The following is a 15,887-nucleotide window of genomic DNA, read 5'->3' on the forward strand; positions in this document are numbered from 1 at the left end:
GAGAGAGAGAGAGAGAAAACAACCTGTATATATCAATCAACCAACCAGATGTGTTATGATACACTTCTGAAGCAGATGGATTTAACCATGGCCTTCTGTCTTAAAGACAAGGACACTACCAGAGTAATTTTTAACAGAAAGCTATTGAATAAAGACAACTAGCAAAATTGGCAGCTAATAGCATTTGAGTTTCCAAAGACACTGCAACTTGAATCTAATGCCTTCAACCACTCAGACACACGACCACTCTCAAATGATCACACACTGTCAAAATTTAGTAACAATTTTAACATTGTTTTAATACATTTTAGGAAACCTGATTTTACCAAAGAAATTGTTTAAATGGGGCAACTTGGTGATAGGGAACAGTGCACAACTATGAACTCAACAAATATCATAAGATGATTCTTTTGGCAATCACAATCGGATAGAGGAAAAATTGCTTTTGACATGTTCACAAAATCAAAGACATATGTTATTGGAGATATTGACAGATCTACATAATTTAATGCTGTTACCTGATTGTACAAGTTGTATCTGTTGACATGGTTCTTATGGAATGTTAATTTCAGATACTGTCCAACTGCATCAACATGGACAGACTTAAGTTCCCGAGCTTTGAATCCTGTTTTTTGATTATCTGAGAGGGAGACATACCTAAAAGAACAACAAGTTACACAAATATCATAATCATCAACATTGCTTGAGATAAAGCTTCAAGAAGTTACATCTAAATAGAAATACTTGAAGATGTTTTAGTTTGCTGCCAGAAGCAAGCAGAAACAGGAGATCAACTACAGAAGATGAGTAAAGGAAAATTTAGGGAACAAAGAGACTGTTTCTTTTGTGAAAATGAGATAGCTGTGAGCTCTATGTTATGTTGGAGAAAACAGGAATGCTTAAAGGACCATTGCTAAAGGAATGGGGAGCACAACTTGCAAGGCCAGAAAAGCTGAAATAATAATATTCAGCAAAACTAAAAATATCGTCCTATTTGGATTGCTTATAAAGTTAGTATTTTTAAAGTCAAAGCCAAAGCAATTAGATGAAATATATGTCATCAAGAGAGGATGGTGGGCACCTCATGTTGAGCTAATAAATTAGGGAGCTCCCTACCCATTGTTTCTTTACAACATTAATAATCTCCAATATTTGTAGCCTTTCAAGTGCTGCAGGGTTACTATGATATTTGAAAGTTGATTTATCAAGAGATTAATTGCTCGCATTTGTTCAATGGAAAACCTTACAGTCCAAGGACCACCTTGCACTAATATTTCAAGTTTCTGTGTCTTTGCCCCTTCCTTTAAAATGTTCTGTTCAGCATGTGAACATACATTCAAAAGAGAAGCAGAAATAGACCACTCAACCCAAAGCATCCTTCACCATTCAATAATGGTTTCAACTGTGACCAGCCTAATTGTTTGAAATTTCACATTCTCACATTTTCCCAATAACTTTTTACTACCTTGCCTCATAAGTACCTATCCACTTCTAAGAAATATTCAATGATCCTGCTTCTGAGACAGAAAGTTCCAAAGTTGTCCTACTCTCAAAAAGATTCTCCTCATCTCTGTCCTAAAAGGACGATCCCTAATTTTAAAACAATATTCTTTAGGTGTGGATCCATCCACAAGAAAGAGGAAACATCCTTTTCACATTCACCTTGCCAAGATTCAGAATTCTTACACACTTCAATCATCACTCATACACAGTCCATTTATCCTCATAAGACAATCCACTGATTCCTGGTAACAATCTTATAAGCCTTTTCTGAATCACCTACAATGCATTTGTATCCTTCCTTAAGCAAGCAGATCAAAACCACACACGGTATTTGAAATGTAGTCTCACCAATACTATGTATAACGAATGGATAACATACAACAAGAATTGCGTATAAGAGGAAGTAACAAAGTATTCCATCAATCTTCTCAATTCTTTTTGAGTCTCATGCACTAAAACACCCATTTTCCCCTGCCATCTCAAACTTCCAGACTTTCTCAGCTTTGAATGATATCCGGCTTTATTGACCAACACTCTGCTTTATTATCATACTTGTCAAAGTAAACAATTTCACATTTCCTGATGTGGTGAAAGTTTGCACAGTAGCTCTTTCAGCTTTATGTTGCTCATTTCCCACGAGAAACTCTCATGAATTATATATCATTTTATGTATATTCAAAAACTGCCTAGCAGCAAAGCGAAGCAATTTCTTCTTTACTCCTTCAGACTGATTAAAACAAAAAACTTTAATTAAGTTCCCATATATCCTGGAGTTAAAGGTGTTACACCAGCTTCATTTATGCCATCAACAAGGGAATAATACTTACAGGTGAAATATTATGATAGAATGTTGAATAAAGAATCCTTCCTTAATTCTTCGATTCAAATGCAAGCAGTTTCCCTCTATGCATCAGAACACAGCCCTTAAAGGCTTGCACAAGACTTTGCATTCATCATCGCTACATTTTCTTTTTCTGTCCAAGTCTTCAAGTCTTAATAATTTACCAGTGACAGTGCATATAATTACTGAGATTTCAATAACAGATTTATTGTCAATTTATCACTGATAGCTTATTCATCCATACCCAAGTCTGCGGAATCTCTCCACGTGGTGGGAACCAAGGTGATCTGGAAGACTGTCACTAATGTAAAATTCAATTTTCGTAGAAATCAAGTACTGGTGTGCAAGTAATTGCAGCTTCCGAATTCGACAGCGTTCCACCATTTGAAGGATAATCTCCTGTGGATAAAGGCAGAACCTAAACAATGCAAATTATAAGCATAAATAGTTTAGGAAGATGGAGTTGAAATAAATCTTATCTAGATTTTATGTACAAATTATGACAAAGTGTATTCAATTCCATATGGCTGAAATCTACATTAGGATTATATGTGAACTTGGTTCTCTCTTGGTGGTGGTGGGTGTTGGAGTTGGGTTTGGGGGAGGCGGGGAGGGTTATGAAAACACCCAACCTTTCAACAACGTACCTCTGTCTACACAATACTAACAGCGAAGCATTTGATATTTTTGAATATTGGCTTGGAGCAGACTGTGTTGCAAGCAAATCTCTGACAGGGAACTAAATAGTCTGGACGTTTCCACAAACATGGCACTATTTGTAAAACGATTATACCATCACAAATAAACAATTCCGCACATAGAATGGACAAAAATAAAGGAGGTGAAGCAGATTTACACTATTCCAGTATACTTACATTTGACATTACAGCTTGAATACTAAGAACACAGGATTCCTTCACATTTAAAAAGTCCACAACTCTCTGGAATTAAGATTTCTGTTTGTGTATCCATTGCAAGACCTAGCCCCCAAGGGAAGAGACTCTTCGGTCCAACTAGCTGACGCCAATCAAGTTTCCCAAACTAAACTAGCCCCAATTGTTAATGTTTGGCCCATATCCCTCCAAACCTTTCCTACTCATGTACTTATCCAAATGTCTTTAAAATGTTGTAACTGTACCTGCATCCACCACCTCCTGTGGCAGTTTATTGCACATATAAACCATTCTGCAAAGGTTGCCCTTCATGCCCTTATCAAACCTTGCTCCTCTCACCTTAAAAATATGCGCACTAATTCTGAAGTCCCCCACCCTCGGGAAAAGACCCTTGCTCTTCACCTTCTCTGTGCCCTTCATGATTTTATAAACATCTTTAAGGTCACTCTGAACCACCTCCACTCCAGTGAAAAAAGTCCCAACCTATGTAGCCTATTTTTATAACTCAAATCCCCCATTCCCAGCAACATCCTGGTAAATCCTTACTATACCCCATCCAGCTTATAAATATCCTTCCTTTGTAGGGCAACCAGAACTGGACACAATACCCCAGAACAGGCCAATACAACCTCAAGTCATGTACTCAAAGATCTGAAAAATGAAGGCTAAGCGTACTAAATACCTTAACAACGCTGAGTAAAAAATGAGGTCTGCAGATGCTGGAGATCACAGCTGCAAATGTGTTGCTGGTCAAAGCACAGCAGGCCAGGCAGCATCTCAGGAATAGAGAATTCGACGTTTCGAGCATAAGCCCTTCATCAGGAATGAGAGAGAGTAGCCAAGCAGGCTAAGATAAAAGGTAGGGAGGAGGGACTAGGGGGAGGGGCGATGGAGGTGGGATAGGTGGAAGGAGGTCAAGGTGAGGGTGATAGGCCGGAGTGGGGTGGGGGCGGAGAGATCAGGAAGAGGATTGCAGGTTAGGAGGGCGGTGCTGAGTTGAGGGAACCGACTGAGACAAGGTGGGGGCAGGGGAAATGAGGAAACTGGAGAAATCTGAATTCATACCTTGTGGTTGGAGGGTTCCCAGGCGGAAGATGAGGCACTCCTCCTCCAGCCGTCGTGTTGTTATGTTCTGCCGGTGGAGGAGTCCAAGGACCTGCATGTCCTCGGAGGAGTGGGAGGGAGAGTTAAAGTGTTGAGCCACGGGGTGATTGGGTTGGTTGGATCGGCCGGCCCGGAGGTGTTCTCTGAAGCGTTCCGCAAGTAAGCGGCCTGTCTCACCAATATAGAGGAGGCCACATCGGGTGCAGCGGATGCAATAGATGATGTGTGTGGAGGTACAGGTGAACTTGTGGCGGATATGGAAGAATCCCTTGGTGCCTTGGAGGGAAGTGAGTGTGGAGGTGTGGGCGCAAGTTTTACATTTCCTGCGGTTGCAGGGGAAGGTGCCGGGGGTGGAGGTTGGGTTGGTGGGGGGGTGTGGATCTGACGAGGGAGTCACGAAGGGAGTGGTCCTTGCGGAACGCTGATAGGGGAGGGGAGGGAAATATATCCTTGGTGGTGGGGTCCGTTTGGAGGTGGCGGAAATGGCGGCGGATGATACGTTGTATGCGGAGGTTGATGGGGTGGTAGGTGAGAACCAGTGGGGTTCTGTCTTGGTGGCGGTTGGAGGAGCGGGGCTCAAGGGCGGAGGAGCGGGAAGTGGAGGAGATGCGGTGGAGGGCATCGTCGATCACGTCTGGGGGGAATCTGCGGTCCTTGAAGAAGGAGGCCATCTGGGCTGTGCGGTGTTGGAATTGGTCCTCCTGGGAACAGATGCGGCGGAGGCGAAGGAATTGGGAATATGGGATGGCGTTTTTACAGGAGGCAGGGTGGGAGGAGGTGTAGTCCAGGTAGCTGTGGGAGTCAGTCGGTTTATAATAGATGTCTGTGTTGAGTCGGTCGCCCGAGATAGAGATGGAAAGGTCTAGGAAGGGGAGGGAGGAGTCTGAGACAGTCCAGGTGAATTTCAGGTCGGGATGGAAGGTGTTAGTAAAGTTGATGAACTGTTCAACCTCCTCGTGGGAGCACGAGGCAGCGCCGATACAGTCATCGATGTAGCGGAGGAAAAGGTGGGGGGTGGTGCCAGTGTAGTTGCGGAAGATGGACTGTCCTCCCTCCCCTTCCTAGAACAGACTCCTCCCTCCCCTTCCTAGACCTTTCCATCTCTATCTCGGGCGACCGACTCAACACAGACATCTATTATAAACCGACTGACTCCCACAGCTACCTGGACTACACCTCCTCCCACCCTGCCCCCTGTAAAAACGCCATCCCATATTCCCAATTCCTTCGTCTCCGCCGCATCTGCTCCCAGGAGGACCAATTCCAACACTGCACAGCCCAGATGGCCTCCTTCTTCAAGGACCGCAGATTCCCCCCAGACGTGATCGACGATGCCCTCCACCGCATCTCCTCCACTTCCCGCTCCTCCGCCCTTGAGCCCCGCTCCTCCAACCGCCACCAAGACAGAACCCCACTGGTTCTCACCTACCACCCCACCAACCTCCACATACAAAGTATCATCCGCCACCATTTCCGCCACCTCCAAACGGACCCCACCACCAAGGATATATTTCCCTCCCCTCCCCTATCAGCGTTCCGCAAGGACCACTCCCTTCGTGACTCCGTCAGATCCACACCCCCCCACCAACCCAACCTCCACCCCCAGCACCTTCCCCTGCAACCGCAGGAAATGTAAAACTTGCGCCCACACCTCCACACTCACTTCCCTCCAAGGCCCCAAGGGATCCTTCCATATCCGCCATAAGTTCACCTGTACCTCCACACACATCATCTATTGCATCCGCTGCACCCGATGTGGCCTCCTCTAGATTGGTGAGACAGGCCGCTTACTTGCGGAACGCTTCAGAGAACACCTCAGGGACGCCCGGACCAACCAACCCAACCACCCCGTGGCTCAACACTTTAACTCTCCCTCCCGCTCCACCGAGGACATGCAGGTCCTTGGACTCCTCCACCGGCAGAACATAACAACACGACGGCTGGAGGAGGAGCGCCTCATCTTCCGCCTGGGAACCCTCCAACCACAAGGTATGAATTCAGATTTCTCCAGTTTCCTCATTTCCCCTCCCCCCACCTTGTCTCAGTCGGTTCCCTCAACTCAGCACCGCCCTCCTAACCTGCAATCCTCTTCCTGACCTCTCCGCCCCCACCCCACTCCGGCCTATCACCCTCACCTTGACCTCCTTCCACCTATCCCACCTCCATCGCCCCTCCCCCTAGTCCCTCCTCCCTACCTTTTATCTTAGCCTGCTTGGCTACTCTCTCTCATTCCTGATGAAGGGCTTATGCTCGAAACGTCGAATTCTCTATTCCTGAGATGCTGCCTGGCCTGCTGTGCTTTGACCAGCAACACATTTGCAACCTTAACAACGCTGTCTACCTGGAGTGCAAATTTCAAAGAAATATGAACCTGAACCCCTAAGTCTCTCTGCTCTACTTCAGTAGCCAGAGCTCTACCATTGTACAAGTATTTAACTTTGACGTATCAATATTTGACGTCTCCAATCGGGTGTATAAGGTTCTAAAAGGGGAGGGCGAACAGCCAGAAATCGTGTTACATATTGCCACTAATGATATTGCCGGATAAAGGATTGAGGATATAAAAAGTGATTTCACGGAGTTAGGATGGAAGCTGCAAAGTAGGACAAACAGAGTATGTTCTCTAGTTTACAACCGGTGCCATGAGATAGCGGGGTGAGGATCAGGGAGCGGGCGCAGCTTAACATGTGGCTGCGCAGGTGATGTAGGAGGGAGAGCTTCAGATATGTAAATAATTGGGATGCCTTCTGGGGAAGTTGGGACCTGTACAAGAAGGTTGCATCTGAACTGGAAGGGGACCTATGTCCTGGGTGGAAGGTTTGCTCGAGTAGTTCGAGAGGGTTTAAACTCGTATGGCAAGGGGATGGGAACCTGAGCTATATACCGGAGGTGAGAGTTGATGCAGATGAGGCAATAGCAAGAGATAGACCAGTTAGTGGGAAGGATTTTCCTGGGAAGGAATCAAGGGATCAGTTAAAGTGTGTTTGCTTTAACGCAAAGAGTATCAGGAATAAAAGTGATGAACTTAGAGCATGGATCAGTACCTGGTGCTATGATGTTGTGGTCATAATGAGACATGGGTTTCTCAGGGGCACGAATGGTTCCAGGGTTTAGAGCATTGAAAAAGAATAGGGAGGGGGGCAAAGAGGAGGGGGTGTAGCACTACTAATCAGAGAGGGTATCACGGCTACAGAAGCTTCCATTGTCGAGGAAGATCTGCCTACTGACTCAGTAGAAGTGGAAATTAGGAACAGCAAGGGAGTAATCACCTTGGTAGGGATTTACTACAGGCCCCCCAATAGCAGCAGGGAAATTGAAGAAAGCCTAGGTCGGCAGATTTTGGAAGAATGTGGAAGTAGTAGAGTTGTTTTAATGGGAGACTTCAACTTTTCCAATATTGACTGGGACCTCCTTTGAGCAGAAAATTCGAATGGAGCTGTTTTTGTAAGGTGTGTTCAGGAGGGTTTCCTAACTGAGTACGTTGACAGGCCGACGAGGGGAGAGGCCATTCTAGACTTGGTGCTCGGAAACGAGTCGGGGCAGGTATCAGATCTTGTGGTGGGAAAGCATTTTGGTGATAGTGACCACAACTGCCTCACATTCTACATTGCTATGGAGAAGGAGAGGATGAGGCAAAATGGGAGGATATTTAATTGGGGAAGAGGAAACTATGATGTGATTAGACATGAGTTAGGAAGTATGGACTGGGATGATTTATTCCATGGTAAAGGCACTATAGACATGTGGAGACTGTTTAAAGGAACAGTTGTTGCGAGTGATGAATAAATGTGGCCCTCTGAGACAGGCAAGAAGGGGTAAGATAAAGGTACCTTGGATGACGAGAGCGGTGGAGCATCTCGTAAAAAGGAAGAAGGTAGCTTACATAAGGTGGAGAAAGCTTGCGTCAAGCTCAGCTCTACAGTATTACAGGCAGGTGAGGAAGGAGCTCAAAAATGGTCTGAGGAGAGCCAGGAGGGGGCATAAGAAAGGCTTGGCAGAACGGATTAGGGAGAACATAAAGGCATTTTACACTTATGTGAGGAAAAAGGGAATGGTCAAAGAAAGAGTAGGACTGATCAGGGATAGCATAGGGAACTTGTGTGTGGAGTCCGAGGAGGTAGGGGAAGCCCTAAATGAGTTTTTTGCTTCTGTCTTTATGAAAGAAATGAACTTTGTAGTGAATGAAACCTTTGAAGAGCAGGTGTGCATGCTGGAATGGATAGAGATAGAGGAAGCTGATGTCCTGAAAATTTTGTCAAACATTAAGATTGACAAGTCGCCAGGCCCGGACCAGATTTGTCCTCGGCTGCTTTGGGAAACGAGAAATGCAATTGCTTCACCACTTGTGAAGATCTTTGCATCCTTGCTCTCCACTGGAGTCGTACCTGAGGACTGGAGAAAGGCAAATGTAATTCCTCTCTTCAAGAAAGGAAGCAGGGAAATCCCCAGCAATTACAGACCAGTAAGTCTCACGTCTGTCGTCTGCAAGGTGTTAGAAAGGGTTCGGAGAGATAGGATTTATGACCATCTGGAAGAGCATGGCTTGATTAAATGTAGTCAACACGGCTTTGTGAGGGGCAGGTCATGCCTCACAAACCTTATTGAGTTCTTTGAGGATGTGACTAGAAAAGTTGATAAGGGTCGAGCTGTCGATGTGGTGCATATGGACTTTAGCAAGGCATTTGATAAGGTTCCCCATGGTAGGCTCATTCAGAAGGTCAGGAGGAATGGGATACAGGGGAACTTAGCTGTCTGGATACAGAACTGGCTGGCCAAGAGAAGACAGCGAGTGGTAGTAGAAGGAAAATATTCTGCCTGGAAGTCTGTGGTGAGTGGTGTTCCACAGGGCTCTGTCCTTGGGCCTCTACTGTTTGTAATTTTTATTAATGACTTGGATGAGGGGATTGAAGGATGGATCAGCAAGTTTGCAGATGACACAAAGGTTGGAGGTGTCATTGACAGTATAGAGGGCTGTTGTAGGCTGCAGCGGGACATTGACAGGATGCAGAGATAGGCTGAGTGGTGGCAGATGGAGTTCAACCTGGATAAATGCGAGGTGATGCATTTTGGAAGGTTGAATTTGAAAGCTGAGTACAGGATTAAGGATAGGATTCTTGGCAGTGTGGACGAACAGAGGGATCTTGGTGTGCAGGTACATAGATCCCTTAAAATGGCCACCCAAGTGGATAGGGTTTTTAAGAAAGCATACGGTGTTTTGGCTTTCATTAACAGGGGGATTGAGTTTAGGAGTCGTGAGATCTTGTTGCAGCTCTATAAAACATTGGTGAGACCGCACTTGGAATTCTGCGTCCAGTTCTGGTCACCCTATTATAGGAAAGATGTGAATGCTTTGGAGAGGATTCAGAGAAGGTTTACCAAGACGCTGCCTGGACTGGAGGGCTTATCTTATGAAGAGAGGTTGACTGAGCTCAGACTTTTTTCACTGCAGAAAAGGAGGAGGAGGAGAGGGGACCTAATTGAGGTATACAAGATAATGAGAGGCATAGATAGAGTCGATAGCCAGAGACTATTTCCCAGGGCGGGAATGGCTAACACAAGGGGTCATTGTTTTAAGCTGGTTGGAGGAAAGTATAGAGGGGATGTCAGAGGCGGGTTCTTTACACAGAGAATTGAGAGAGCATGGAATGTGTTGCCAGCAGCAGTTGTGGAAGCAAGGTCGTTGAGGACATTTTAAAAGACTGCTTGACATGCATATGGTCACAGAAATTTGAGGGTGCATACATGAGGATCAATGGTCGGCACAACATCGTGGGCTGAAGGGCCTGTTCTGTGCTGTATTGTTCTATGTTTAATATGTAAAGGGAATGTCCAGCCAACTCTGAAGGCTCCACTAAGGCTATTCCAGAATACAGTGCTATGTAAATAACATAGATGCTGTCTGACATTTCCTCATTGTAAAGGCATGTCTGGCATCCCAACTGACATTCTATCTCCACGAGATGAAAAAAAAATGGATTCTTTCTGATTATAATTCAAAACAGCTCAGACCATGCCCTTGTTGCTTTGTTATTAAACTTCTCTCAGGCACTAACCAAACCTATTACCAAATCACTCAACGAGAAAATAGAATACACATTTGAGAGTTGAACTATTAACTTTGTGAAGTTAAACGTCAATAGTGAGAATGTATAAATTCATACAAGAATCTATCAAATTACCAAAACATCTGAAACCTGAACAATGGTAAATGAACAAATGCAGATGCAAAACATTTTGGGACATACAATCTGACCCTATTAAGAATGGGTTGCTAATTTGGGCAAAAATTTAAATAACTTCCAAAAATGAATGTTTATCCAACTTTTTACCCAAATTAGCAGCCCATCATTAATAAAGGTCAGATTTTATGCTAACATTAATTTTTGATGGAAAACATTAGCTGGCAAACTTCTTAATTTTTGTTTTAACAGTAATCTGGTGTACAGCATTAATTATAATAATTTAGACAACAAGACCTGCATTCACAAAAAGACAAACAATATAACAAGTGAAACTTTAATACTCCTGTGAATTAGTAGTATTTTGTTCTTACCTTGGGGAACGCCAACCATTTATTGTAGGCGCATGCACCATCAGCTCATTTGAATTATACCCATCTTCATAGCCAGAGCAGCTTATTGTAACAAATCCAATTTTGTGTGGCATTCTGGAGTTCTATGCTGCAAGAGGTCACAGATAAATTAAAGAATTGATGCACTGTCTCACAGCCACTCCATGCACAGATTGCAAGTAGTACAAATATTTTAATTGAGATGTAAATGGGAAAACTTGTGTTTGGATTATTGTGTTGTGGAAATCTTTTTTGTGCAACTTCAAGGGGTTTTCTCCCATTGGTTATACAAGAGCATTTAGTTTCTGGAGAAGCCAAATTTGATACTTTCATGAAGTTAAATGGCATAAAGTGTGTTTTTAGTGGATGAAAAAAACTGTCCAATTGGTTTTAAGTTGCGGTTTGTCATACAACTGAGACAAGTGCATCAGCACTCAGACCTCCAAAGCAAACCAGATCTCTTTCTCCCCACTACTCTGCGAATGGAAGAAAACTAGCACGAAAACAAAAAGAACTTCGAACTCAAGCAATAGATCCAAGTCCATATGATCAGCAACCAAATTGAAGATTACTCCAGTCAACAATGTGATATGATTGTCGAAGGCCAAGAGACCATGAGAAAGCCACCTCATTCCATTCTCATGTTATGAAATTTGTCCATTGTTGCCTAATTTTTCAACCCACTATGTTTCTGCAAAATTGCCTGTTTTTAAATTTAGAATAAATAGAACAGAGAGAACAGAAATTTCAGATGATTTGACAAGGGATATATGAAAAGAGTGCCTCTTGAGAATGAATACAGACTAAGGAGCTCTGTTTTAAAACAAATAACAGCAGGTGCTAGAGATTTGTTAGAAAAAATTGCTGGAGAATGAGTTCAGATGAATTGTCACCAGACTCAATACGATAACTCCGCTTTCTTCATGCAGATGCTGCCAGATCTACGTTTCTCCAGCAATTTCTGTTTATGTATTGAATTTATACACACAGCGCACTACTTGAACATTTAAAAGTTTTTTAAAAATGAACTGCCAAGGTGTAAACCAGTCCACATTACAAAAATCAGGTTATGCAGAAATTTGCAGCAATATATATCCAATTTTAAACATAGCTATATCAAACTGTTCAATTTAATTGGTCCAAACTTCAATTTCCCAAGAATGTACTTGAAATACTAATTAGGCATATAACTGTCAACAAGCTCAAGTTAAAAGGAATCCAACTGCTTAAGTGTTTTCAGTACTGAGTCATAGAGATGTACAGCATGGAAACAAACCCTTCGGTCCAACCCGTCCATGTCACCCAGATATCCCAACACAATCTAGTCCCACCTGCCAGCACCCGGCCCATATCCAAACCCTTCCTATTCATATACCATCCAAAATGTCCTTTAAATGTTGCAATTGTACAAGCCTCTACCACTTCCTCTGGCAGCTCATTCCATACATGTACCACCCTTTGTGTGAAAGAGTTGACCCTTAGGTAGCCTGTTCAGCCTCTCCCTATAGCTCAAATCCTCCAACCCTGGCAACATCCTTGTAAATCTTTTCTGAACCCTTTCAAGTTTCACAACATCTTTCCAATAGGAAGGAGACCAGAATTGTATGCAATATTCCAACAGTGGCCTAATCAATGTCCTGTACCCAATACTCTGACCAATAAAAGAAAGCATACCAAATGCCTTCTTCAGTATCCTATCTACCTGCAACTCCACTTTCAATGAGCTATGAACCTGCACTCCAACACTCTCTCGGACCTTTTCATTAACTGTATAAGTTCTGCTAAGATTTGCTTTCCCAAAATGCAGCACCCCGCATTAAACTCCATCTGCCACTTCTCGGCCCATTGGCACATCTGATCAAGATTCAGTTGTAATCGGAGGTAACCTTCTGCGCTGTCCACTACACCTCCAATTTTGATGTCATCTGCAAACTTACCAACTGTACCCCTTATGCTCACATTCAAATCATTTATGTAAATGACAAACAGAAGAGGACCCAGCACCGATTTTTGTGGCACTCCGCTGGTCACAGGCCTCCAGTCTGAAAAACAACCCTCCACCACCACCCTCTGACTTCTACCTTTGAGCCTGTTCTGTATCCAAATGACTAGTTCTACCTTTATTCTATGAGATCTAACCTTGCTAACCAGTCTCCCATGGGGAACCTTGTCAAATACCTTACTGAAGTTCATGTAGATCACATCTACTGCTCTTCCCTAATTAATGTTGTTACTGCTTCAAAAACCTCAATCAAGTTTGTGAGACATGATTTCCCACGCACAAAGCCATGTTGACTCTCCCTGATCAGTCCTTGCCTTTTCAAATACATGTACATCCTGTCCTTCAGGATTCCCTCCAAAAACTTGCCCAAGAATTCTAGCGTACACCTTATCAGAGCCACAGAAAATGGGGGAAGATACTAAAAACAGCGTAAAATGATATGGAAGATATAGAAAGGAGTGAAATAGATGGGGACATCTTGCAAAATGTCCATATTACAGAGGAGGAAGTGCTAGATGTCTTGAAACGCATAAAGGTGGATAAATCCCCAGGACCTGATCAGGTGTGCCCTAGAACTCTGTGGGAAGCTAGAGAAGTGATTGTTGGGCCTCTTACTGAGATATTGTATCATCGATAGTCACAGGTGAGGTGCCAGAAGACTGGAGGTTGACTAACGTGGTTCCACTCTTTAAAAAGGATAGTAAGGACAAACCAGGGAACTATTAACCAGTGAGCCTGATGTCGGTGGTGGGCAAGTTGTTGGAGGGAATACTGAGGGACAGGATGTACATGTGTTTGGAAAGGCAAGGACTGATTCGGGATAGTCAACATGGCTTTGTGCGTGGGAAATCATGTCTCGCAAACTTGATTGAGGTTTTTGAAGAAGTGCAAAGAGGATTGATGAGGGCAGAGCAGTAGATGTGATCTGTATGGACTTCAGTAAGGTGTTCAACAAGGTCCCCATGAGAGACTGGTTAGCAAGTTTAGATCTCACGGAATAAAGGGAGAACTAACCATTTGGACACAGACTGGCACAAAGGTAGAAGACAGAGGGTGGTGGTGTAGGGTTGTTTTTCAGACTGGAGACCTGTGACTAGTGGAGTGCCACAAAGATCGGAGCTGGGTCCACTACTTTTTGTCATTTACATAAATGATTTGGATGTGAGCATAAGAGCTGAAAATGTGTTGTTGGAAAAGCGCAGGTCAGGCAGCATCCAAGGAACAGGAAATTCGACGTTTCGGGCATAAGCCCTTCATCAGGAATGAGGAAAGTGTGTCCAGCAGGCTTTTTATGCTGTGGGCATAAGAGGTACAGTTAGTAAGGCTGCAGATGATACCAAAATTGGAAGAATAGTGGACAGCAAAGAAGGTTACCTCAGATTGCAATAGGATCTTAATCAGATGTGCCAATGGGCCAAGAAGTGGCAGATCGAGTTAAATTCAGATAATTGCGAGGTGCTGCATTTTGGTAAAGCAAATCTTAGCAGGACCTAAACGCTTAATGGTAAGGTGTCAAATAGATCAAAGTTGACAGGGTCACATCCACAATATTAAATCACTTTATATAATTCATTACCATCTGCCTTTGGCAAAATAATTTCCAGGAAATTGTTTTGTGACTTCGTGCTTGCAAAAAGGCACCCTAGAAAAACAAAAACAAAATCAGCTTTACTCCTGAGTCACCAGATTAGCTGGGCAACAGCTGCTCCTTGAACCAGTTTTCTACTTGTGAGGAAGGCACCAAAGTTCAGAATAACAAAAGGGCGTATGATGCAGGATAAAACATAATAACTAAACACAAATGGTACTAATAGCCAATAAGTTAATCAAAAACAATAAAGTCAATGGTGATCTCATGAAAAACTTTCACAAACCAATACCTCTGGGCAAAATACATAATCTCTCTGTCTACATGACATGCAATCAATTCACTCACCTGCAATGCATCACACCACAAAACAAGTTTACAGAAAGAAAACATATCTTGTGAAGAACATGTTGCAGAGTTGATACAGCAGGCAAGATGTTGGGCCAGTGAAGATTTTCGAAATGTTCTTCCCCGATTGGAATATTAAAACAAAACTGGCGACAACAGATTATCTCGGAAATCTCAAAGCACACCAGTGGAGCCCTGCCTTACCCGAGCCTGGCCTGCACCAGCCCCTCTCCCCCCAGACCCTGAACCCCCAATACCTGCACTGGCTGGGCTCCCACATCGGGACAGAGCCACAGTGGCTCAAGGAGTCGCTAGCCTGAGGGGGAGAGGGATCAGCGCCCTCAGCAGAGGGTAAGGCAGTGAACAGCCCCCGCACAGCCGCCAAAATGCTGGAACTTTCCATCAGCCTCGTGGAGCGGCGCCAAACATCACGGAGGCCCCGAATCAGCCCCGGGCTCCCGTCACTCGCTCTTTCAAACATTCACAAACGTGGGTTATTTCAGTTCAAAAAAGAAAAGAAATGCTTCACAAACTTCACCTGGTTTGTGACACCACGCTCCAACAGGCGGCCAGCGAGACAGCTCAACGATCCATACCCCACCATCAGCCGCCCCCACATCTCCATAACCACCACCATCAACAGCCAGCACTGCGCATGCGTCACACAACTCTCCCATGGCCTTCTGGGAATTGTAGTCCCTGCGTAGCCGGCCTTGGCGCATGCGCACCTCCATTTATTCAGGCTCACTCAAATCATCGCCTTCAGTGAAGATTAGTTTGTGTAGAGAGAAAATACTCGAGTCCTAAACGACCCTCATACCGATCAGGATACCGTTTAGCCTAATTATGCACACTTTCTCTGGAGATCAACTTTTAGCTTAAAAAGGACAGTGCCCACTGCGCCACAAGATTGTGCTCAGACCTCATGCTCTTGTAATCAAGGGAATAAACTTGTCTTTATTCAGCACTTTTCCCAATCAATAACCAGCATAATCAATGGAGCATCTGATGGAATTCTCCCCATTTGCCTAGATAGG

General features: G+C 44.0%; 1 protein-coding gene across 3 annotated transcripts in view; it reads right to left on the minus strand.

The window, feature by feature from the left end:
- The window catches only part of cep104 (centrosomal protein 104), a 204,252-nt gene extending 188,766 nt beyond the window's left edge, over positions 1–15,486 (minus strand). Inside the window, exons 1-5 of one of the 3 annotated variants that reach the window (XM_060851886.1) lie at positions 15,389–15,486; positions 14,491–14,556; positions 10,895–11,021; positions 2,589–2,762; positions 519–657 (exon numbers count right to left, since the gene is read on the minus strand). In XM_060851886.1, the coding sequence (XP_060707869.1) occupies positions 519–657; positions 2,589–2,762; positions 10,895–11,007 (426 nt within the window). In that variant the 5' untranslated portion in view covers positions 11,008–11,021; positions 14,491–14,556; positions 15,389–15,486. Of the gene's footprint in view, positions 1–518; positions 658–2,588; positions 2,763–10,894; positions 11,022–14,490; positions 14,557–14,850; positions 14,990–15,388 lie in introns of those variants that run through there. The other 2 variants (XM_060851888.1, XM_060851889.1) reach the window with 2 other exon arrangements.
- Between the last annotated feature and the right edge of the window lie 401 nt (positions 15,487–15,887).

This window comes from Hemiscyllium ocellatum, chromosome 37 (genome assembly GCF_020745735.1).
Source record: "Hemiscyllium ocellatum isolate sHemOce1 chromosome 37, sHemOce1.pat.X.cur, whole genome shotgun sequence".
Lineage (NCBI taxonomy): Eukaryota > Metazoa > Chordata > Chondrichthyes > Orectolobiformes > Hemiscylliidae > Hemiscyllium > Hemiscyllium ocellatum.